Source organism: Pelophylax lessonae (genome assembly GCF_965119305.1).
Source record: "Pelophylax lessonae genome assembly, chromosome: 4".
Taxonomy (NCBI): Eukaryota; Metazoa; Chordata; class Amphibia; order Anura; family Ranidae; genus Pelophylax; species Pelophylax lessonae.
This window is the reverse complement of record NC_138771.1, coordinates 155,461,172-155,487,548: the sequence shown is the minus strand read 5'-3', so window position 1 is coordinate 155,487,548 and position 26,377 is coordinate 155,461,172. Positions and strand designations below refer to the sequence as shown.

At 46.1% G+C, this 26,377-nt stretch overlaps 1 protein-coding gene across 1 annotated transcript in view; it reads left to right on the top strand.

Annotated features, from left to right (window-relative positions):
- ZC3HC1 (zinc finger C3HC-type containing 1) overlaps positions 1-26,377 on the top strand; it is a 76,802-nt gene that overhangs the window by 24,578 nt on the left and 25,847 nt on the right. The window contains exons 4-5 of the mRNA XM_082256828.1: positions 9,937-10,020; positions 14,040-14,167. Coding sequence (XP_082112954.1) covers positions 9,937-10,020; positions 14,040-14,167 — 212 coding nt within the window. The remainder of the gene's footprint in view (positions 1-9,936; positions 10,021-14,039; positions 14,168-26,377) is intronic.

The window sequence follows — 26,377 nt, the reverse complement described above, 5'->3', positions numbered from 1 at the left end:
AGCAGATCGTCATCAATCCGGTCTTGCATGCGGGTGCTGGGCCTGATGGTGTCTAACTTCGATTCAGTTCCATTTGCACAGTTCCGTAGATTCTGGCCAAATGAGACAAGATTCCGCAGCCTCTGGACAATCTGATCTAGCTGAGCCGGGGAACTAAAGCGTCCCTGATGTGGTGGCTTTGTGCTTCGGCTGGGCAAAATCCTTCCTTCCTTAGTATTGGACAGTGGTCACCATGGATGTCAGCCTGTCCGGCTGGGAAGGCGTCCCCGGGAAAAATTCTTCTTAGGGGATTTGGACACTGGAAGAGTCCAGACTACTGATCAATGTCTTGGAACTCCGAGCAATCAGACTGTTCCTGGAACATTGGACGGATCGTCTTCAGGGATGTCCAGTGCGCATTCAATCGGACAATGCCACGGCCGTGGCTCATGTCAATCACCAGGGGGGACACAAGAAGTTTCCTGGCGGCTCTGGAGGTAGTCGGCATTCTAAGGTGGGCAGAATGGTTAGTTCCAGCCCTCTCAGCCGTACACATTCCCAGGGTGGAAAACTGGCAGACCGATTACCTTAGTCGGCAGGCGTTGGACCAAGAGCAGTGGTCCCTTCATCCGGAGGTGTTTCATCAGTTATGTCTCGGGTAGGGAATCCCCGAGGTGGATCTGTTGGCGTCCCAGCGCAACAGAAATGGTGCCCGAGGTTTGTGGTTTGGTCACAGGATCCTCTGCCGAATGCCACGGATGCGCTGGTGGCCCCGTGGGGGTCAGTATCTGATTTATAAATGGAAGATAATATTCAGCGCACGATCAATCACACAATAAAATATTAACAAATCTGCTGCTGCTGAACACTGTGGGTCAAACCAAATTCCTTTTTAAGATGAAAAACAAAAGAAAAAAAAAAGTGCAGCACATAAAAGAATCAAATGACAAATGTTAAACAATACAATTATTTAAAAAGTCCAATGAATAAAAGTCCAAATAAAAGTTAATAGCTGGTAAGCAAGCAGAGAAGAGCCTTGTGTGAAAAAAAGATGAATGCTAACACCATGCAATGGGGTTCCATGATGATACAACCCATAAACCAAAGAACACACTGCTTCTCACCTGAACAAGCTCGACCACTAGGGGTCACAGAGCCAATAAACCATCCACAAATGGGTCCGATCACAACATAGAAATTCCTGGTAAATCTCCACGGATCCCCGGTGGTCATATAAATAAAGGAAACAATCTAGTTCTACTGATAATTTGTATATTGACTGCGTCTTGCACTGTGCCAGTTCATCCTCGCTCTTTTTCGGTGGCTCGGATCTTGACCTTCCTTCAACAGGGGGTTGAGCAGAAGCTGGCCTTGAGTACTATCAAGGGTCAGGTGTCGGCCTTAGTGGTCTTCTTTCAATGGCCCTTCGCCACATACTCCCTGGTACGTACTTTTTTTCAAGGAGTTGGGCACTTGGCCCCTCCAGTTGAGGTCTCTGTTGGTGCCTGTGGATCTCAATTTGGTTCTCTTAGTCCTCCAGAAGCCTCCTTTTGAGAATCTTCAGGAGATTCCCCTTCTTGCGCTGTCCCAGAAGATGACCTTTTTGGTGGCTTTTATCTCTGCACACAGTGTGTTGAAATTGGCGGCGTTATTCTGTCCTTCACCTTACTTGGTGGTTCACAGTTACGAGGTGGTTCTTTGCCCCTGTCCGTCGTTCCTTCCTCAGGTTGTCTCTGATTTTCATTTGTAGTGTTGCTTTCCCTGTGTCCCAGGCCAAAACATCCGAAGGAAATTGCTTTGCATGCCTTGGATGTGGTCTGGGCAATTAGGCTCACTGTTTGAGCTCACAGATGGGCCTCGGAAAGGGTTGTTCGCTTCCTCTGTGACCATTTCCAGATGGATCAGACAGACGGTGATTCAGGCCTATTCCATCAGGGGTCAGGTTCCTCCTTCCTCTGTCAAGGCGCACTCTACTCGGGCGCTCAGTGCCTCCCGGGCCTTCCGTCATCGGGCGTAAGTGACGCAGGTTTGCAAGGCTGCCACTTGGTCATCAGTGCACACTTTCACAAAGTTCTATAAGGTGGATGTGTTGGCATGTGCGGATGCTTCCTTTGGCCGCAAGGTTTTGCAGGCTGCTGTTTAGAGGACTTGGTCCTCCTTTGAGGGTGAATTGTTTTTTCAGGTGAGCTCCAGTTGTTTTGGTTGAGCTCCTGTTGACCTGGTTGACTATAGTTAGCCTTGGGAGTTTCTTTTCGTTATTCCCACCCCTCATGTTTAACACTGCTTTGGGACGTCCCAATGGTTAAGAAAATCAAGAGCTGTGTCTGTCAATGAATGAAAGAGAAAATGGGGTTTTTGACTTACCGTAAAATCCTTTTCTCTGACGTTCATTGGCGGACACAGCACCCAGCCCTCTGTGGAGTTGTAATTATTCTGACACTGCTTGTAACAAAACTGAGTACCTATAGCAGAGAGAGGAAGTAAGTATACTGTCACGTACCTGATCCGAGGCCGAGATGCAGAGAGGGCTCCCCTTGCGGCTGAGTGCGGCACACCCCTGGGGTTGAGACAGAGGGTGTAGCGCCCACAGAAGCACTGGTTGCCGGCAGGGTCCTGATGGTAGACAGGCGGTCTCTAGCAGAGTGCTGGGCAGGAATACACCGGACAGTCCAAGGAGGAACCAGGAACAACCAGGCAGTAGGTGTAAGACCGGCCGGGGGTCAAACACAGGAAGCTGAAACAGGTGCAAGCCAAAGGTATAGTAGGAAAGCCAGAAGCAGACAAGTCCGTGGGGAAGCCAAGATCGGGTACTGGAGGGCAGGTAGACAGGAAGCAAGTCCGTTAGCCAAGCCGAGATCAGATAACGGGAGAGCCAAACTGGAACAGGGATGGTCAGACGAAGCCGAGGGTCAAAGCCAGGAGAGATAGCAGACAGGTCAGGAACAAGCCGGGTCAAACTGGAATCCAGGAAGTAGCAATGCACAGGAAACAGGAAGAGCTGAAGACAATCCAGCAATCTGATGGGCTGAGCAGAGCCCTTTTATAGGCCAGTGAATTAGTCTATGGCCTGAGTCCATTGCGGCCATGGGAAGTACTGGCAAAGTTACCAGTTTGCAGCACAGCCATTTCACTGACAATGAGTCTATGGCCTGAGTCCATTGCAGCCATTGGAAGTACTGGCAGAGTCGCCAGTTGCAGCATGGCTGTTTCTCTGACATATACCCCCTGGGACTGCCCATAGGCGTAGCCATTTTTTTTTTTTTTTCTGCCTAGTGTCCTACTCCTGTAGGGGGCAGTGCAACCCAATGGTTAAGAATATCAGTAGCTGTGTCCGTCAATGAACATCAGAGCAATGAATTTTGCAGTCAAAAATCCCATTTTCTCTGTCGCTCATTGACAGACGTAGTCCTCGTTGATTCAACACACTCGGGTTATGCTGCCCTCCACAGGAGTAGGACTAGACAGGAAAGAAAATACTCTGGCCACACCCTAGGGGCAGTCCCCGAGGGTATATCCTCTCTCTCTCTGCTACAGCAAATCAGTTTTTTTCTGTCTAGTCAGGAGTAAGGACCTAGATACCTTGCTGGGATCTTCGGTCCTGGCAGGATTTTTTCTTAGAAAGATTTTTAGACAGCTTTTTTCTCCAGTGTTCCTGTGAGATCTTCAAGCAAGAAAGCTGAACTGGGCGACGGGCTGGATGTTGAGATCCAGTGGTCACCCCAGTTCAGCCTGCGAGCGCGTGCAGGCCATAGCTCCGCGCTGGGTCGGCCGCGACATAGTCCCACTGGACGGGGACTGACCCTGCGAGTTAAACGTCTCGCTGAAACGCCAAAGACCATGAGTCACGGCGTCCATATTGGTCGACAGCCCTCCCACCTCGGTGGAGAGGGGTACTGTCAGGAGTTGGCGCCCGCCTGGTTCCGGTATGGTGAGTAGTATGTTCCCCCCTTTCCCCTGACGGGTCTTGTGGTGAACGCGGGCCCCTCTCTGTATGGTAAGGATGGGTTCCCCTCTATCCTATAACATAGCACAGATTCTCCTATTTGAGTGGGATTTTTGTGTATAAAAAGCCAGGAGGCTTGGTTTGGGAGCTGACAATCTAATTGCAAGTATGTTTAAATGATTGTAATCAGTGGCAGTACTAGAATCTTACTGTGATAGATATGGTATCCTACCTGTCAGAAGCCACAGGACATGTACACTGCTTTCCAGGTCATTCCTCCAGCAAAAGCATGCCTCCCGACGGCCACGCGGTCCGCCAGGGTACGGTACCGCCGGCCATGCGGATCACCATGTAGAGAGAGGTCTATTGATGCCGAGATACTCTGCAGTCACGCCGCTATTCTGTAAGAGGCCGCCGCCATTCTCTGGTAGATCGCACGAGGCCGCCATTTTGGCGTAGCTTCGTGTCTCCAGCATGGGGGCGGCCATGTTTGAGGTGACTCAAACACCTCGTGGAGCTAGGGGAGGCGCCGGAAGGCGTACAGAGGGGCGGAGCCGCCTCCTTTCTCCCGGGCAGCCAGCCAAGAGACTTCCTGTCTGTTCTAGACAGTGCTGAGACAAGTTGCAGTAAACTCTGAGCATCAAGTGGTGAGCCTGGGGGTCTATCTCTCTCTCTCTCGCTCGATAGGGGTCCCTAAGCAGGTAACATTGAGGGGCTTTGTGGCGCTGGGGGTCTGGAAAAAAAAAAAAAAGTTTTATTTTGTTTTGGATTGATTTTTTTCCGGGTAGTAACTGGAATTATCATGGACCCTGCCACACAGGTAACCCCACCTGTTTCCCTCGAGGGGGCTGCGGGACCCGCCGGTGCACAGAGTATAGATGCATTTACAGCAGTTTTGGAGTCTTTGGTGGCTCGGGTGGAGACGGCCTGTCAGGAACGGGGGTCAAGAAAGCGACCCCCGCCTACCCCTATATCATCTGACACTTCAGACTCAGATTCTGAGATGGTCATTGCAGCTGCAGGTCCCTCTGCAAGGGCTGTTGTCTCAGGTAAAGTTCCTTCAGACAGTGAGGAGGACGTTCATGCTTCCGCCATAATTCGGGAAGAAGCATTGGTGGACGCACTAGTTGTGGCGGTTCGGGAAACCTTAAGACTTGAGGTTTTACCGGCAGAGGCAACTGAAACAGAGATTCCCTTTGGTACTAACAAACCCACCAAAACGGTGAAGGTTTTTCCTGTACCCAAGTGTTTTGGTAATAAAATTAAAGAAGAATGGGAGCATTCTAAGCGTACCTTTTACTATTTCCAAGCGTATTGCTAGACGCTATCCGTTTGAGGAATCCCTCATTAAGAAATGGACGGTAACACCAGTGGTGGATCCACCTATTTCCAGACTGAATAAAGCCACGGTTATTCCAGTGGAGGACACTTCGTCCTTTAAGGACCCGGTGGATCGGAAGGTAGAAGCGGAGTCCCGCACTATCTTTTCCCTGATAGGGTCAGCCTTTAGACCAGTAATTGTCATTGGTCTAGTTTCCCAGACACTAACGGAATGGGCGAGATTGGTGCGCCAGGACCTGAAGGGGAAAGATATCCCCCAGGAAACATCTGAATTGATGGAACAGATCATACAAGGACTACAGTTCGTCTGTGACGCAGCCTTGGATGCTACCCCCCTATTAGGGCATGCATCTATGTCAGCGGTAATCCTCAGACGTGTGCTGTGGTTAAAATGCTGGTCAGCGGATCTAGGTTCCAAAAAGACCTTAACGAATCTCCTCTTTCAGGGGAATCGCCTATTTGGGGCCACCCTAGATGAGATCATTAAGGATGCCACTGGGGGCAAGAGCACTTTCTTGCCACAGGCTGCTAAAGCTAAAGGACCTCCTAACAAGCGGGGACCTTTCTTTACCGCCCATAAAGGGTTTGTGCGCCCGACTGGAACAAGCGGGAAAGGCAAGGCTCCTCCAGGAGGGTTCAAGAAGGGCTGGTCGGACAGACAAAAGACCGACTCAGCCAAACCTGAAGCAAAGGATTACACAGCCTGAAGGTGCGCCCCCCCACCCGGCTTGAGGGTGGGGGGACGTTTTCACCGGTATTCAGGGCATTAGATCGAGCATCGACCACTGCTACCGGTGCGATTCTTCCCTCCCAACATTTAAGTACTACAGGGAGCGGTAGTTACCATTCCCTGAACAGATCTTTTTCTTTACCTTTTCCAAAGATTAGTCTCAGTTCCCCACAAGAATCGGATCCGGTTGAACAGACAGACCAAGAAGCCTCTAGCCGGGTGACTTCGGTCCCTGAGGTTCAACCAGGAGAGATCACCGTTCCTGATAGGAATCAGGTATCTGATAAATGTGTGGGAACGGAGAACGATCAGACTTTGTCGGATGGTCGGGGCCAGATAGCTCTAGGGCCGCCTGGTTCAGATCCAGTCAGCGCCAGTGGTCCTAGAAATTCTAGGCTGGCCTCGTCAAGCCGATCTACCCGACTTGGTCATGCGAGTCGCGGACGTTCCTTGGGAACTTCGTCTCAGGGAGTGTCTGCGGTCTCAAGGACCAATCTTCCATCGTGCTTTACAGTCGCTGGTTTTAATGGCCTGGCCATTGAGACCCAGATACTGAAGGACAGAGGGTTGTCAGCTTCAGTTATTCCTACCCTTATTAAAGCAAGGAAAGCGACTTCCAGCAAGGTCTATTATCGCACATGGAAGACGTATATCCCGTGGTGCGAATCTTTAGGGATTCCTCCACGTACCTATTCGGTGACTCGAATATTGGCCTTTCTGCAAAAAGGGGTTGAGCAGAAACTAGCCTTGAGCACCATCAAGGGTCAAGTTTCAGCATTAGCAATCTTCTTTCAGAAACCTTTAGCTACTAAGTCCTTGGTGCGGAATTTCATCCAGGGGGTGCGGCACCTGGCTCCACCAGTCCGCGCGCCCTTACCGCCCTGGGATCTTAATTTGGTTTTGTCGGTTCTACAGAAACCTCCTTTTGAAAACATCAGGGAGATTCCCTTGCTTACTTTATCCCAGAAGGTAGCCTTCTTGGTGGCTATCACTTCTGCACGCAGGGTGTCAGAACTGGCTGCATTATCATGCCAGTCCCCATACTTAGTGATTCATAGGGATAAGGTAGTGCTTCATCCTAAGCCATCCTTTCTTCCAAAGGTGGTTTCAGATTTTCATCTGAATGAAGATATTGTACTACCTTCCTTGTGTCCTCAGCCCAATCATCATCGGGAACATGCGTTGCATTCCTTGGATGTGGTTCGGGCAATCAGGGTATACCTGAAGGCGACGGAATCGTTCCGTAAGACGGATTCACTTTTTGTGATCCCGGATGGCCCCAGAAAGGGGTTGCCTGCATCTGCCGCGACTATCTCCAAATGGATCAGACAGATGGTGGTACACGCTTAATCTATTAAGGGTCGGAATCCTCCGTTCCCTGTTAGGGCGCACTCCACTCGAGCGCTCAGTACTTCCTGGGCCTATCGCCATCAGGCGTCATTGGTCCAGGTATGTAAGGCGGCCACCTGGTCGTCGGTACATACCTTTACAAAATTTTATAAGATTGATGTGATGGCATCGGCGGATGCCTCATTTGGCCGCAAGGTTTTGCAGGCCGCAATTTGAGGAGACCGGTGCTCTACCTCGAGGGTTTTTTTCTTCCTTAAGCGTAGTAAATGATTACACCTCCGATGCACTGTCAGCTCCTCAAACAAGGTTACCAATATGTGTAGGAGAAAAGAAAGAACGATCTAATGCTCTCTGTATGTAATCAAGCACTCTTTAATCCATATAAGTAAACAACTCACATTTTTGAAGAAAATAACAGCGCATATCTGCAGAGTTTGCAAGCCGGCGTGCACTCTTTAATCCATATAAGTAAACAACTCACATTTTTGAAGAAAATAACAGCGCATATCTGCAGAGTTTGCATGAGCACTCGTGGAGACAAGCACCTTATGGAATTGCCCTAGGACCACTTTACACTGGAGACTTTTATCTGTTTATATGGACACCTATTAACACTGGGACTCTGCATGATTTTATTATTTTACCACTAGGATTGCGCTGCACTATTTTTCTATTATGTATTCAGAAGGTGTTTTGGAGATATTGCCCTTGAGTGCTTAGCTGCTGGTCTATTTATTAGTGGTGTGTACAAGAGTCCAGCCCTGAATATTTCTCTTTATTTGATTCTCTTAGCTCATTGACAGACGTAGTACCCGCCCCTCTGTTTTTGAGTTGGGTTGGGTTAAATTCTCTAAACACTGCTTTGTGACATAACTGATTTGCTGTAGCAGAGAGAGAGGATATACCCTCGGGGACTGCCCCTAGGGTATGGCCAGAGTATTTTCTTTCCTGTCTAGTCCTACTCCTGTGGAGGGCAGCATAACCCGAGTGTGTTGAATCAACGAGGACTACGTCTGTCAATGAGCTAAGAGAAAAGGATTTTACGGTAAGATTTTACAAAAATCCGTTTATTTTACTCACTGAACTGCAACTCAATTTATAACATTTGTATTGTGTTTTTTTTCTGGATTTTTGGTTGATTTTCTTCTGTCTCTATCATTTAGACTGCACCTATGGTAAAAATTAGACCATTCATTTATTTGTAAGTGGGCAAACATACAAAATCCTGCAGGGAATCCAATAAATATTTTCCCCCCTGTATATACCATAGTTTGTAGGCACTATAACTTCCACGCAAGCCGATCAGTTTATACATTTATTGAGATTTTTTAAATCAAAAACATGTAGCAGAATATGTTTTTGCCCAAATTTGTAAAGATATTTTTTTATTTTTTTATTGGATGTGTTTTGTAGCAGAAAGTAAAAATATTGTTTTTTATTTTTAATTTTGGATATTTTTTTCTTTTATATCGCAAAAAATAAAAACCCAGGAGTGGTCAAATACCACCAAAAGAAAGCTCTATTTTTGTGAAAAAAATTATGTTTCATTTGGGTAAAGCGATACCTGACTGCACAATTTACCAGTTAAAGTAGCGCAGTGCTAAAAAGTAACAAATGGCCTGGTCATGAAGGGGGTAAAATCTTCCAAAACTCAAGTGGTGAAGGACAAATTCAGGATTTCTTCTGAAAGTTTCTTCTATTTATCACTGCTCCCAGGATATTGCCCTACCAACGTTTTGCCCAAATCTGTCAGAAGGTAAAGAGGAATGTTTTCATATATTGGACATACTTGTGTTGCGTTACTTGGAGGTAGCCAAGGACTTTAGAACTCCCTTTTTTGTTTTGTTTGCTGTAGCCAAGAAAGGTCAGACGACCACTAAGGGGTCCAAAGCCAGGTGGCTAAAGATGGCTGTTATAGAAGCTTATGTCTGGATGAATTGGGTTCCCTCATTTGGGAACCATGTTAACTCCACTAGAGCTTTTGCAGCTTCTTGGGCAGAAAGGGCTGGAGCCATCCCGGAACAAATCTGCAAAGTGGCGATGTGGTCAAGCCTATCCACTTCTGTTCGCCATTGTAGATCTAATCTGTTGTCTGCAAGGCAAGGTGTTGTCTCTTCCTAGTTCTTGATTATACTCTCAGGTTGTCTTGAAAGATGTTTTGGTAAAATTCAAGTTAGACTTGGTAACTTTTTTTCCAGTAGTCTTTCAGGACAGCAACGGTTGCTTGACCCTGCTGTATTTTATTGTGCTTAAATGTTTCAGCTTGGCTGAAGGTACTATACTACAACTGAGGCTCTGTGGGGGAAAACCCTATTTTAAAGTCTAAAGTTGAAGCGTATCCTGTGTCTGGTGGGCGGAGCTACAATCTCTCAGGTGCTGACCTTAAAGATTATCGAAAAACAAGTTACTGGTCAGTCTAATTTTTATTGTCCGTGAAGGGTTTATATCCACCCATTATTTGATTGTTGCAAATGTAATCTTGTTTCATTGGTAATTTGTGTGTTATGTGGGACCAGGGATTCTTTATGGTTTTTGACCGCAGGCATATGGATTAAAAAAAGAAACTGTACTGAATTTATGACTTTGTGTTCAGATAAGCAGCGTTGTGTGGAGCTAAAAGAAGAACTAAAGACCTCTCATGAAAAGTTCTGCTTTTGGCCAGACAGTCCCTGTCCAGGTAAGGCTTTTGGTGGAGTTTGTGTGCATCTGTCATTTTCCATGAAATACATGTGTCTCAATATACACTGCTCAAAAAAATTAAAGTCACACTTTTTAATCAGAGTATAGCATCAAGTCAAACTCCTGGGATATTGATCTGGTCAGTTAAGTAACAGAGGGGGTTGTTAATCAGTTTCAGCTGCTTTGCTGTTAATGAAATTAAGAGGCACACTAAATGGGCAACAATAAGGCAAGCTCCAAAACAGGAATGGTTTTACAGGTGGAGGCCAAATGACTTTTTCTTCCTACATCTTTTCGGACTGTGTTGCACTAGTTTTGCATTTGACTAGGGTCCGTGTCACTACTGGTAGCATGAGGCGATACCTGGACCCTATAGAGGTTGCACAGGCAGTCCAACTCCTCTTCCAGAATGGCACATCCATACGTGCCATTACAAGAAGGTTTGCTGTGTCTCCCAGCCCAGTCTCGAGCATGGAGGAGATTCCAGGAGACAGGCAGTTACTCTAGGAGAGCTAGACAGGGCCATAGAAGGTCCTTTACCCATCAGCAGGACCGGTATCTGCTCCTTTGTGCAAGGTGGAACAGGGTGAGCATTGCCAAAGCCCTACAAAATGACAGCAGTAGGCCACTGGTGTAAATGTCTCTGACCAGACAATCAGAAACAGACTTCATGAGGATGGCCTGTGGGCCCTGTGCTCACTGCCTGGCAGCTTGTTTGGCATTTGCCGTTGAACACTAGAATTGGCAGGTCTGCCACTGGCGCCCTGTGCTTTTCACAGATGAGAGCAGGTTCACCCTGAGCACATGTGACAGACGGGAAAGGGTCTAGAGAGGCCGCTGTGAATGTTATGCTGCCTGTAACATTGTTAAGCATGACCGGTTTGGTGGTGAGTCAGTGATGGTCTCGGGAGGCATATACATGGAGGGACGCACAGACCTCTACAGCTTAGACATTGGCACTCTGACTGCTATTAGGTATCGGGATGAAATCCTTGGACCCATTGTCAGACCTTACGCCGGTCCAGTGGGTCCTGGGTTCCTCCTGGTGCACGGAAATGGCTGGACTCGAGGCGAGTGTGTGCAGCCAGTTCCTGGAGGATGAAGGAATTCATACCATTGAATAGCCCCCACGCTCGCCTGACCTTAATCCAATAGAACACTTCTGGGACATTATGTTCCAGTCCATCTGACGCCGCCAGGTTTAACCTCAGTCTGTGCAGGAGCTCAGTGAAGCCCTGGTCCGGATCTGAGAGGAAATACCCAAGGACCATCCATCGTCTCATTAGGAGCATGCCCCGATGTTGTCAGACATGCATACAAGCACGTGGGTAGCCATACAAACTACTGACTACCATTTTTGAGTTGCTGCAATGAAATTTCAGCAAAATGGACTAGCCTGCTGCAAAAATTTTTCACTTTGATTTTCAGGGTGTTTTTAAATTCAGCCCTCTGTAGGTTGATTATTTTCATTTCCATCAAACGATGTAGCATCCTTTAATTCCTAACACATTACCCAGTCCATATCAGTATAGATATCCAGTGTTCCTTTAATTTTTTTGAGCAGTATATAAAAACATTTTCAGAAATTCACAGCTGTTTTCAAATGACCCTCTCCTAGAATGGTGCCAATGTGGCAAATTTACTTTCCTAAGATGATTTACACAATCACAGACCTTTTTAAAATATTGATCAAATCCCCAAACCCCTGGACCAGCTGCGTGGGCAATGACAGCTCAACTTTGCAGGTGCCAAGTACAGTGGGGACCAAGGGGAGGGTGTAAATGTGAACAAACACTTTATGCATGTAAGCTGGAAAAGATCCATTTTAAGCGCGTACTGTTATTGCCTCGTTGCTGTCCTGATTTCTATTTTTCCAGATAGTGATTTTTATTGTCTGAACCAGAAAGACTTGCACAGTACTTAGATTCTACCAATTTAAAAGGTTCACAAAAAAATCTTCTGGTCCTTTTCATGGAAAGAGCCATTGTCAGGACTATGTCAAGGTCCTCAATTGCAAATCCCCTTAAAGTGATTGTAAAATCTTGTAGTTTTTTTTTTGTTTTTTGTTTTTTTTATAAATAACAAACTTTCTACTTACCTGCTCTGTGCAGTTGGTTTTGCACAAAGCAGCCTGGATCCTCCTCCTCTCGGGTCCCTCTTCGCTGCTCCTAGCCCCTCCCTCCTGTCGAGTGCCCCCACAGCAAGCAGTTTGCTATGGGGGCAAGCAGAGCTGCAGCTCCGTGTGTCCATTCAGACACGGATCTGCAGTTTGGCCCCACCCTCTTTCTCCTGATTGGCTAACTGACAATTGGGAGGGAGAGTCCCTGATGGCCGAGGGACTCATGGTTATCGCTGGACAGAGATGGGGCTCCGGTATGTATTAGAGGGTGCTGGGGAGGCTGCTACACACAGAATGCTTTTTATCTTCATGCATAGAATGCATTAACCACTTATCCACTGGGCACCTATTCCCCCTTCCTGACTGACTGATTTTCAGCTTTCAGTGCTCTCACATTTTGAATGACAATTAGTCATGCAACACTGTGCCCATATGACATTTTTGTCCTTTTTTTCACACAAATAGAGCTTTCTTTTAGTGGTATTTAATCATCACTAGGTTTTTTTTTTGTTTTTGCGCTATAATTGAAAAAATGACCAAACATTTTGTAAAAAAAATGAATTTTTCTTCATTTCGGTTTTAAAATTTTGCAAATTTTTGTAATTTTTTTCATATATTTTGACTAAAAGTTATACTGCTACCCCCCCCCCCCCCCCAAAATTAAGTACTTAGTCTACAAGCTATGGTGCCAATTGATCACACCTGATTTACTGCCGGCCTATCTAATTTCTTGAGACACTTAACATGCCAGGAAAGTAAAAATACCCCCCCCCCCCCATGAGCCCTGTTTGAAAATTAGACATTCCAAGGTTATTTAGTAAGAGGCATGGTGAGTTTTTTGAAGTTGTAATTTTTTCCCACAATTATTTGTAAAAGATTTTTTTATTTTTTCACAAAATTGTCACATTACCAAGTTATTTCTCACACACTGTATAGGCATACTTGCAATTACACCCCAACCTATCACACTTTTGAAGGCCCTGGAGCACCAGGACAATTGACACGCCCACAAAATGACCCCATTTTGGAAAGCAAACACCCCAACACATAATCTTGGAGGAATTATGAGTCTTTTGAACTTGTCATTTTCTTCCACAAGTTCTTGAAATATATATGGAACGAAAATTCATTTTTTTTTTTTTTTACACAAAGTTGTCCATGTATAAGATATTTCTAACACGTGTACATAGCAAAAATTACACCCCAAAATACATTCTGCTACTCCTTCTGAGTGCGGCGATTCCACATGTGTGAGACTTTTACACAGCCTAGCCGCATACAGAGGCCTAACACTCAGGGAGCACCGTCAGGTGCTCTAGGGACATAAAATTACAAATATTATTTCCTAGCTACCCATTAAACTTTTGTGAGGCACTGTAGGGCACTGCCACGGGTGAGCACGGATGTGGCACTGTTGACCACGGATAGGACATGATTTGACACAGATTGGCATGACTTAGACACGATTGAGGCACAAATAAGGCAGGGATGAGCAGTGCTGCAGTCTCCCTCCTCTCCTCGCAAGCTATACCGATCGCTATGTTCAGCATGCAAGGAGAAAACTGAACTAGACATGCGTCGGTTTGTTGACAACCGATCGCTTTGTCATTGGACGGAGCGGTCACGTGGTAAAGGGCCGCTGTTATTGGCCCTTTACCACGATCCGTGATGCACCGGGTCCCATGGGGCACTGGAAGCGCAATTCTGGGAGGACATCCCTGTACGCCCTCCCATAACTAGCCGACCGCGCTGTAGCCGTCATTTGGCTATGGCCCGGTTGGCAAATGGTTAAGATAAAGAATACCTTCTGCCTTTACAACTCCCTTTAACCCTTTATGTTTTCACATCCTGGGTGTATCAGATTTGTTGATTTACCAATTCTCTGTTTCTAATCGCAGATCACTTCTGGGCTCTTCTAGTATGTGAACCATCCTCCGTGCTCAGTGACTTTATTGCACGTTTTCAAAACCTTTGTCGATTAGAGTTGCAGCTTCCAGCTCTGAGACAGGAGGACTTGAAAAGTATGGTAAGCGTCTTTTCCTTAGGTCTGCTTAAAGCTGAACTCCAGCCTTAAGAGAAAAAGGCCACTTTCACTAAAATACTCATGAGCGCTGTCAGCCTGCAGAAAGTTCACCAAGTCCAATAACTGCCAACTCCTTGGTTGAATGTAGTCTGTTATGGCTCCATCCACTGAAGCCCTGTGGACTGCATAATGTTTAGCCAACAGCTATTCTCCATTGCTAATTTTGTTATGCTAATCCAATCTGACAGAATAAGTTTGCACCCAGTGAAAGTCCCCAATCCTGATCTGATACTTAGTCCAGGATACTAAATTAGCAGTTGAAGTAGGTCAGCAGTCACCGCAGGCTACTGGAATATTCAGGTCATGTGGTCAGCCAGCAGGAAGAGCCGCATTTCCAATGGTGTAAACAAAACCACTGGTGATACCTCAGAGCAGTGGTTCTCAACTTCTGTCCTCAGGACCCACTAACAGGCCAGATTTTAAGTTTTACCTTGGGGAGATGCAGACTAGAATACTGCAATCACTGAGCAGCAAATGATATCACCTGCGATGTATTTCAGTTATCTTACAAACCTGGCCTGTTAGTGGGTCCTGAGGACAGGAATTGAGAACCACTTCCTCAGAGGGATGGAAATGACACAACCATAGTGCAATACGTCTATGAAGCGAGACTGGAACGCATGACATAAACACGCTACTTGCCGTGGCCATCTTTGAAATTCGTTTGTTATGCTTTTTCTGATTTTTATTGCATGTGAGTGTAAATCCCCTGAATAAATAGCGGTTTTAGCTTCATAGACATATTGCACTATGGTTGTGTCATTTAGATTCCTCTGAAGTATCACTACTGGTTTTGTTTACACCTTTGGAGGTGCGGATCTTCCTGCTGGATGACCACATGACCTGCATATTCCAGTAGCCTGCAGTGACGGATGATGCGATGATCATAGCGGAATTTTGGATGTTTCATCTGGCCTTAGATTCCTATCATGCTGCTGTTGACCTCTCTATAATTTGAGGGTCAATAGGTCCTGGTAAGCAGGCTTGCCCCCCTCACAGAGGTGACAAGTGTGCTTGTATGTCTATTCCACAGAAGCTGGTGTGGGGATTTTCACGCTATCAATTTTACATTTGGAATTTTATGTGATTTTAACATTAGAGACGTTACATTTTTTTGAACATCTGGTTAGTGCTGCACCCTCTTTTGTTGTTATGTATATTGTTTATGGTGTGTAATCGGCCTATTGTTGCTGACTGCTAACATACCCTATATTGTCACAAGTATTGGGACACCTGCTTTTACACACACACACACACACATGAGCTTTAATGACATCCAAGTCTTAGTCTGTAGGGTTCAATAGTGAGTTGGCACACCCTTTGAAGCTATAACAGCTTCAACTCTTCTGGGAAGGCTGTCCACAAGGTTTATGAGTGTGTCTATGGGAATGGTTGATCATTCTTCCAGAAACTTATTTGTGAGGTGAGGCACTAATGTTGGAGAGAGGGTCTGGGTTTGCGCTCTTAATTCATTTCATAGTTGTTCAGGTCAGGACTCTGTGCAGGCCAGTCATGTTCCTCCACCCCAAACTTGCTCATCCATGTCTTTATGGACTTTTGTGCACTGGAGTGCAGTCATGTTGGAACAGGAAGGGCCAACTTCAAACTGTTCCCACAAAGTTGGAAGCATGAAATTGTCCAAAATGTCTTTGTATGCTGACGCCTTAAAGGGGTTGTAAAGTCATAAGGTTTTTTTATCTTAATACATTCTACACATTAAGATCAAAGCCTTCTATGAGCAGCAGCCCACTTCAGCCCCCCCCCCCCATCAATACTTACCTGAGCCCCATCTCATTCCAGCAATGTCCACGAGTGCCTCAGCCATCCAGGACTCTCTCTCCTGATTCAAAGAAAACAATAAGGTGAAAACACCTTTCTCCTGCGCTTGGGATTCGAGCCCCCCCGACCACACTCCTCACGGGACTCACACCTGGCTTCTCGGATGGCTGGGGTCTTGCTGCCCAAAACGGACTGGGGTAGTCCACCGGTACTAAAGGCAAAGAAACAAAGAAAGGGCGCACCGACCTAGCGCATTATCCTCCAATATAAGGCTTTTATTCAAGAAACACTTAAAAGTGGCTACTCACAGACATAGATGTAAATATATCATATCGAGCTCAGTTGCCCAAATGTCCGGATTAGTCCATATGATCGTCCAAGACCAATGAGATGACGTCTGACGCGTTTCGAGGCTTCAGCCTCTTCCTCAGAGCCACTCTGAGGCTCTGAGGAAGAGGCTGAAGCCTCAAAACGCGTCAGCCGTCATCTCATTGGTCTTGGACGATCATATGGACTAATCCGGACATTTGGGCAACTGAGCTCGATATGATATATTTACATCTATGTCTGTGAGTAGCCACTTTTAAGTGTTTCTTGAATAAAAGCCTTATATTGAGGATAATGCGCTAGGTCGGTGCACCCTTTCTTTGTTTCTCTCTCTCCTGATTGGCTGAGACACAGCAGCGGCGCTATTGGCTCCTGCTGCTGTCAATCAAGCTTCGTTAGCTAATCAGAGGAGAGAGGGGGTGGGGCCGAATGGCAGCTCCGTGCCTGAATGGATACACGGAGCTGCAGTTCCGCTCAGATTCCCCCATAGCGAAGCTGCTTGCTGTTGGGGCACTCAACAGCAGGGAGGGGCCAGGAGCTGCAGCCAGGGACCTAGGAAGAGGAGAATCTGGGCTGCCCTGTGCAAAACCATTACACTGAGGAGGTAAGTATACCATGTTTGTTGTTTTAATAGAAAAAAACAAAACAGACTTTACAATCACTTTAAGAGCTGGTCCACACTAGCGCGACTTGTCAGCCTGACAAGTCACGCTCCCTCGCGGTCCATTGACCGCTACAGGACCTGTTCTAATAGGAGCGACACAAGTCACTCCGACTTAGAAAAAGGGTCCTGTACTACTTCGGGGCGACCTCGGAGCGACTTGCATAGACTTCCATTATGTGAAGTCCCTGCAAGTCGCTCCGAAGTCGTGGTGCATGGTAATGCACAAGTGGCCCTCGAAGTAGTAAGGAGTTGTATCGCCTTAGTGTTAACCGACTCTTAGAGTAACCTTCACTGGATTTAAATGGCCTTGCCCAACCCCTAAAAATTAACCCCACACTATAAACCCCCCTCCGCCAAATGATTTGGACCAGTTCACAAAGGAAGGTCTATAAAGACCTAAATAAGCGAGTTTGGGGTGGAGGAACTTGACTGGCCTGCACAGAGTCCTGTCCTGATCTCAACCCGATAGAACACCTTTTGGATTAATTGGAGCGCAGACTGCGAGCCAGACCCTCTCTCCAACACCAGTGCCAAACATCACAAATGAGCTACTGCAAGAATAATCAAACATTCCCATAGACACACTCCTAAACCTTGTGGACAACCTTGACAGAAGAGTTGAAGCTGTTATAGCTGCAAAGAGTGGACCAACTCAATGTTGAACCCTACAGACTAAGACTGGGATGCCATTAAAGTTCCTGTGGGTGTAAAGGCAGGTGTCCCAATACTTTTGGTAATATAGTGTATACCCTTATCCAAGCGCAGGAATTGTTTGAGTTTTACATAGGTCATCAGTGCCACCTTGATATGCTTTACATGGATTTTCCTAATAACATCATTCAATCTTTTAAAATGAAGTCTAAACTGCTCCATTACACCCCTTTTATCATATTTTGCTTTTTTTTCTTGCCAAAAAAAATTAAAAGTAAAGGTTTTCCACATGTATAACTTTGTGACAGCCCCAGTGCAAACAGAACTTCAACATCCTTCAGTTTACATTTTACAGTTTTGTGTGCAGGTGACACACACGCTCACATAGCTTCATAGTTACAAGGTCTACTGTAGCTGTGGTACTGTAAATATACTTCAGATGGTGTTAGGTTAACTTTTCTAAGATAAGCTTCAGACTTTAATTTGCGGACAAATAAGACATGTGGAGTCCAGGATCCACTTCTCTCCTTAACCACTTGCCTACAGTGCACTTTCACCCCCTTCCTGCCCAGACTGATTTTCAGCTTTCAGCGCTCTCACAATTTGAATGACAATTACTCAGTCATGCAACACTGTACCCATAAAAAATTTGTGTCCTTTTTTTCACACAAATAGAGCTTTCTTTTGATGGTATTTAATCACTACTGGGTTTTTTATTTTTTGTGCTATAAATAAAAAAAAGACTAAAAATATTGTGAAAAAACGCATTTTTCTTTGTTTCTGTCATAAAATTTAGCAAATGAGTAATTTTTCTTCACAAATTTTGGCCAAAATTTATACTGCTACTTATCTTTGGTAAAAATAACCCAAATAAGTGTATATTATTTGGTCTTTGTGAAAGTTATAGAGTCCACAAGTTATGGTGCTAATCATTGAAAATTTATCACACTTGACCACACCTGATGTACTGAAGGCCTATCTCATTTCTTGAGACACTAAAAAGTCAGGAAAGAACAAATACCCCCCCAAATGAACCCTTTTTGGAAAGTAGACATTCCAAGGTATTTAATAAGGGGCATGGTGAGTTTTATGAAGTTGTCATTTTTTCCCACAACTCTTTGCAAAATGAAGATTTTTTTTTTTTTTTTTTTTACAAATTGACGTAGTAACAGGTTATTTCTCTCACACAGCATATGTATACTTGCAACTACACCCCAAAACACATTCTACTACTCCTCCTGAGTATGGCGATACCACATGTGTGAGACTTTTTCACAGCCTGGCCACATACAGAGGCCTAACATCCAAGTAGTACCGTCCGGCATTCTAGGAGCACAAATTACACATATAATTTCCTGACAACCTATCGCACTTTTGAAGGCCCTGGAGCACCAGGACAATGGAAACCCCCATAAAATGACCCCATTTTGGAAAGCAAACAGCCCAACGTATAATTTTTGAGGCATAATGAGTCTTTTGAATATGTCATTTTTTTCCACAAGTTTTTGGAAAATGTGGAAAGAAAATGAAAACACATTTTTTTTCTTTTTTTTACACAAAGCTGTCCATTTATGCAATATTTCTAACACATAGCATGTACATAGCAAAAATTGCACCCCAAAATACATTCTGCTATTCCTCCTGAGTATGGCGATACCACATGTGTAACACTTTTTCACAGCCTGGCCACATACAGACGCCTAACATTCAAGTAGCACTTTTCACAAAGTTGTCCATTTATCCACTTTAAGACTGGGCCTATTTTTGACACTTGGTGTTTACAAGCTAAAATCATTTTGCTAGAAAACTACTTAGAACCCCCAAACATTATATATTTTTTTTTAGCAGAGACCCTAGAGAATAAAATGGAGATCGTTGCAATATTTTTTATCACACCATATTTGCGCAGCAGTCTTCCAAATGCGATTTTTTTTTTTAAAAAAATTCACTTTTTTGAACTAAAAAATAAGAAAACAGTAAATTTAGCCCAATTTTTTTCCATAATGTGAAAGATAATGTTACGCCGAGTAATTAGATACCCAACATGTCATGCTTCAAAATTGCGCATGCTCACAGAATGGCGCCAAACATTGGTACTTAAAAATCCCAATAGGCAACATTTTAAAAATTTCTGCATGCTACTAGCTTAGTGTTACAGAGGAGGTCTATGGCTCAAATTATTTCTCTCGCTCTAACGATCGCGGCGATACCTCACATGTATGGATTGAACACCGTTTACATATGTGGGCGGGACTTACGTATGCGTTTGCTTCTGCGCGCGAGCTAACGGGGACAGGGCGCTTTAATTTTTATTTTTTTTTCCTATTTATTTTATTTATTATTTTTTTATTTTTACACAGTTTAAAAAAAAAAATGTTTTGATCATTTTTATTCCTATTACAAGGAATGTAAACATCCCTTGTAATAGAAATAGGCATGACAGGTCCTCTTTATTGTGAGATCTGGGGTCAAAAAGACCTCACAACTACACTAATAAAGAAAAAAAAAAAAAAAAATTGTTGAAAGAGGAAAAAAAAAAAAGAAAAAAAAAAGCGGCCCTTTAAACCGGTTGCTAGGCAACGTCTTTTGACGTAGCTCCGGTCCTCCAAGACCATAGAGTCGAGTGAGGGCTATCTTGCCCTCACTGGACTTCCTGTCTCTGAGGATCCGAGACAGGATAGTTTTCCCCGCTGCCGGCCGGTCCGGTAAGCTGGGAAAACGTCTGGGACGCGGCAGGAGGGGGGGCACCTTTTCCCCTGCACCGTAAGGGTAATTCCGTGGCGAATCCGCCACTGGAACCACCCTTATCTGAAAGCCGACCGCCCGCCATTTCAAAAAAACACCGGGGTTATGGGGGCTATCTGCTGCCATAACCCCAGTATTTAGCTTTTAATGGCCGACGCATATAGTCGTTAGGCGGTCAGTAAGTGATTGCATGTATATGGCAAACAGGTGACGATGACTGATGGGGTGACAGGTGACGATGACTGATGGGGTGACAGGTGACGATGACTGATGGGGTGACAGGTGACGATGACTGATGGGGTGACAGGTGACGATGACTGATGGGGTGACAGGTGACGATGACTGATGGGGTGACAGGTGACGATGACTGATGAGGTGACAGGTGACGATGATTGATGAGGTGACAAGTGACGATGATTGATGCCCGCGATCCAGAAATCATTGCAAATGGCGGGACGCCTGTGCGTTGCCCGTGATTTGCAATAGCACCCCAAACGCTGTGCGATGTTGCAGCGATTTCCGCCTGCCGAATCGAGGTAACATCACGCAAACAACGCATGACGCCCCAAAGAAGCTCTTGTACCTTTTTTTTGGCGTCATGCGTTGTTTGCGCCATGTTACCGCGATTCGACAGGTGGAAATCGCTGCAACATTGCACAGCGTTTGGGGTGCTATTGCAAAAAACGGGCAACGCACAGGCGTCCCGCAATTTGCAATGATTTCCGGATCGCGGGCAGAATCGCGGTGATTCTGCCCGCGATCGCTACGCTCACATGTGAACGTAGCCTTATGGATGTCAATTTCTGGGCACTGATGAGGTGACTGTTGGGTGACAGGTGACATTGGGGGGGCTGAGGACTGTGTGGGGACATTTATTTGTGTGATTTTTACTTTTGCAGGTGCACAGAGCAGTAACTCACTGTTTCTAGCTCTGCTGTCCTCACACTGGAAGCTGTATGAGGGTAGAAGAGCTAGTAACAGTGAGTTACTGCTCTTTGTTTACATTTTGTGATTGGCTGTGAATGGATTCACAGCCGATCACATAGTAAACAGTCACTGTCAGTGACTGTTTACTACTGCCGGTGACAGCTGTGTTCCTACGGAACACAGCTCCACCGACATGACCGCGCTGCGCACTCCCGATCGCGCATGCGCGGTCATCTACCGGGCTCCTCTATTGTGATCGGCTGTGTCATTGGAACACAGTCGATCACGTGGGAAACAGCCATGCCCATTGGCTGTTTCCCCCCTGCCGGTGACGGGGGGTGTCCCGGGGACACCCCGACAGCGGCAGTGCAGGGCGGCGCGCACACGATCGCGCGCCTGCCCTGTTTCCTGGGATCATGTCATATGACGTCTTCCCAGGATAATGGTCGCACCGCTCCGCTGTCAATTGACGGCGGGCGGGCGGCAAGTGGTTAAAGAATATGTAAACCCAAAACTTCATATTTCTGATATGCGCTAGCTGTACCATGTACCTATATGAAAAAGCATCTTGTTCTCATTGTATTCCTTTGTGTGAAATCCCTGCTGTTTCTGCCAGTCTCCCTGCTAAAAGCTTACCACACTAGGCATGACAGAACAGCGTGGTCAGTTTTCTGTCTGTGCTGGGAGCTAATCCAAAGATCAGGCTTGTGCCTGCTCACCTCCAATGATCAGGCTTGTGCTGACAACTCCCCCCCCCCCCCCCCCCAACCCCTGCACAGCCATTCCCTGGAAAGATCAGTGTGTTGCTGTTTATAGTCCCCGAGCTCCTGCAGCAGCTGAGAACAGAGGTAATGTGAAAAGGTATTTTTATTTGTTGTATAGGTGTACATCTCATAAAATTAGAATATCATCAAAAAGTGATTTATTTCAGTAATTCTATACAAAAAGTGAAACTCATATATTTTATATTGATGGGTTACACACACAGTGATATACTTCAAGCACAGTGATATGATTATTAAACCAGGTATTGGTACTTTTGGCAGTGTGGGCAGGTGCCATGTCCTGCTGGAAAATGAAATCAGCATCTCCATAAAGCTGGTCAGCAGAGGGAAGCATGCAGTCCTCTAGAATTTCCTGGTAGATGGCTGCACTGTCTTTGGACTTGATAAAACACAGTGAACCAACACCAGCAGATGACATGGCTCCCCAAATCATCACTGACTGTGGAAACTTCACACTGGACCTCATGCAACTTAAAATCTGTGCCTCTCCACCCTTCCTCCAGACTCGGGGACCTTGATTTTAAAATGAAATGCAAAGTTTTCCACAGTCCATGATGATTTGGGGAGCAATGTCATCTGCTGGTGTTGGTCTACTGTGTTTTATCAAGTCCAAAGTCAGCGCAGCCTTCTACCGGGAAATTCTAGAGCACTTCATGCTTCCCTCTGCTGACCAGCTTTAGGGAGATGCTGATTTTATTTTTCAACAGGTCTTGGCACCTGCCCACACTGCCAAAAGTACCAATACCTGGTTTAATAATCATGGTATCGCTGTGCTTGAATGGCCAGCAAACTCGCCTGACCTAAACCTCATAGAGAATCTGTGTGGTATTGTCAATAGGAAGATGAGACACCAGGCCCGACAATGCAGATGAGCTGAAAGCCGCTATTAAAGAAACCTGTGCTTCCATAACACCTCAGCAGTGCCACAAGCTGATCGCCTCCATGCCACGCCGTATTGGTGCTGTAATTCATGCAAAAGGAACCCTGACCAAGTATTGAGTGCATACTGTACTGTACATGGACATTATTTTCAATAAGCCAACATTTCTGTATTAAAAATATTTTTTTTAATTGGTCCTATATAGTCTAATTTTCTAAGATACTGAATTTTGGGTTTTCACTAGCTGTAAGCCATAATCATCAAAATTAAAAGAAAGAAATATATCACTCTGTGTGTAATGCGTCTATATAAAATGAGTTTCACTTTTTGAATTGAATTACTGAACACACACACACACCCCTTGAAAAATTATTATTACCCTTTGAAATTTTCCACATTTCTCTTTCGTTCATTGACGGAAAAACTGCTCCAGAATCTCCTTAACCATTGGGTTTTGCTGCCACCTACAGGAGTAGTTAGTAGTAGTATTCCCTTTTCCCACCTATTTTGACAAAACTGTCACGAGTCAGTGACCTAAACGCAATAGGTCGGTGCCTAAGCGTTTCGCTAGACAGTATCCCTTTGAAGAGCCCCTGTTAAAAAAAAAAAAAAAAATTGTGGACAGTCCCACCTGTGGTGGATTCTCAGGTTCCAGGCTAAATAAATCCACTCTAATCCTGTGGAGGAGTCTCCGGCTTTTAAAGACCCCTTTGACAGGAGAGCCAAAACTTTGGTCTGACACGTGTTTTTGTGGCCGGTTCAGTCCTTGGGCCGGTGTTCACCATAGCATTGGTGTCCCAGACTTTAACAGAGTGGTGAAAGCTTTTGCACCAGGATCTGGAGGAGGAACAGTTTCCCCCTGCCCTTGCGGTGCTAGCGGACCAGTTGGTCTAGGGGTTGCAGTTTGTCTGTGATGACTTTCTGGATGCGGCTCCCTTCGTTTCTAGGCTGTCCGTGACAGCAGTGGTTTTTCGGCGCATGATATGGATGATTTCATTAAGGGTCTTAAGGGGAAAAGATTACTCTTGTTCCACAGGCTGCCAGGGGCAGGGAGTCTCGTTGCAGACGTGGGCCATTTTTTTCCTCGGGTCATATGCGGCCTTTTCGTCTCTCAGGATATTAAGACAAAGGATCTAAGTCTGTCAGGACCCTCCTCCAAAGGATCCCAGGGGACCTGGTCTGGTAAGCCGAGAGTGGGTTCTTCCACCTGCAGACAAGCCCTCTTCTGCCTGAAGGGGCGCCCTCACCCATGTCTGAGGTGGTAGGATGTTTTCGCTTCTTTGCGGACCATGGACCTCCCTGATTCAAGACGGGGATCCACGAGCTGATTCGGTCTGGCTACAAGATCGAGTTTCAGTCTTCTCCTCCAGTGAGGTTCTTTCCTTCCAACCTCCGCCAGACCGCCGGCGGGGTCTCTTCGGAGCAGTGCAAGACTTTCTACTACATGGGGTGGATGTTCCTGTTTCAAAACTGGAACGTTTTCAAGGTTTCTAGTCAAACCTGTTTACATTTCCCAGGAAGGAAGGCAAGGCTTTGAACCACTTTGTGCGGGTACAGAAGTTCCGAATGGAGTCCATTAATGCGGTAGTGGTATCCCCACATCAAAGGGCGTATACCTTCATATTCCAATATATGTCAGTCATCAGCGTTTCCTCCTCTTTGCCGTGGACGAGGAGCAATATCAATTCATGGCATTACTCTTTGATCTCGCCTCAGCTCTTCAGGTATTCACTAAAGTGTTGGCCACAATGTCGTCATTGTAGCGGCAGCGGGGGATTGCGGTACTGGGCACCTGGACACTCTTCTTCTGTGAGCAGAGTCTCTGACTGCTCTAAAGGACAACCTGGAAATTACTGTACAGACTCTGCAGGAGTTCGGTTTAAAATTTAATCTTTCAGGACTTGCATGTGGGTGCTGTGCCTGATGGTGTCTCCCTTCGAGGTGGTTCCGTTTGCACAGTTCCAGACCTCTGCAAAAAGAGATTCTTGCCAAGTGGAACAAGAATCCACAGTCTCTAGACAATCTGATCCAGTTGAGCTGGGATACGAGAGGGTCCCTGGTATGGTGGCTTTGCTCTCCGGCGCTTCGACAGGGCAAATCCTTCCTTCCCCTGTACTGACGGTGGTCTCCACGGTTTCCAGCCTGTCTGGGTGGGGAGGCATTTTGGGCATGGATGTGCTCAAGGGGTCTGAACTCTGGAGGAGTCAAGACTACCGCTCAATATACTGGAACTTCGGGCGATAAGATTTCTCTGGCCCATTGGACAAATCGCCTTTAGGGGTTCCCAGTAAAGATTCAATGGGACAATGCCACAGCCGTGGCGTATGTCAATCACCAGGGGGGCACAAGAAGTGTCCTGGCAGCTCGGGAGGTAGCCTGCGTTCTAAGGTTCAGCTGTGACTCTGGTGGGGAACTTCCGAGGTGGACCTGTTGGCCTCTTGTCTCAACAGAAAGGTACATAGAATTGAGGCAAGGGCTCTGGATCCTCTGGCCGACGCCACAGACGCTCTGGTGGCTCCTTGGGGCCAGTATCATCTGATATACACCTTTCCCCCGCTAAAACGTCTGCCAAGTCTTCTGCGAAGGATCGAGGCACAAGGGATCTGGTCATCCTAGTGGCTCCAGACTGGCCTCGCCGGTCTTGGTACACCAATCTGGTACGGCCGGTTGCTTATGCCCCTTGGAGACTTCCTCTCAGAGAAGATCTATTGGCCCAAGGGCCAATCTTCCATCCTGCTTTAACGGCTTGGCTTTTTAAAACCAGGTGCTGAAGGATAGGGGGTTGTCTGAGTCGGTGATTCCCACGCTGTTAAAAGCTAGAAAATCTACCTCCTATGAACATTTACCATCACGCCTGGAAGACTTACATTGCGTGGTGTGAGTCTCTTGGGGATCATCCCCCATTCCCTTTCGGTGGCTCGAATTTTGTCATTCCTCCAACAAGGTGTTAAGCAGCGCCTGGCCTTGGGTACGGTACCGTCAAGGGCCAGTTTTCGGCCTTGCGGTCTTTTTACCGTCCTTTGGCTACACATTCTTTAGGGGGTTCGCCCCTTGGCTCCCTCAGTACGGTCTCCGTTTCCTCCGTGGGATCTCAATGTGGTGCTGTCGGTTCTCCAGTACAGTTAGCCGCCTTTAAAAAATATTCAAGAGCTTCCTCTGCTTACATTGTCCCAGAAGGTAGCCTTCTTGATGGCTATTACTTCTGCATGCAGGGTGTCTGAGCTGGTGGCGTTGTCTTGTCGTTCACCTTACCTGGTGGCTCACAGAGCTAAAGTGGTGCTTCACCCTTGTCAGTCTTTCCTTCCTAAGGTTGTTTCTGGTTTCCATTTGAATGAAGACATTGTGTTGCCTTTCCTGTGCCCTAAGTCTAAACCAGGCCCGGACTGGGACAAAAA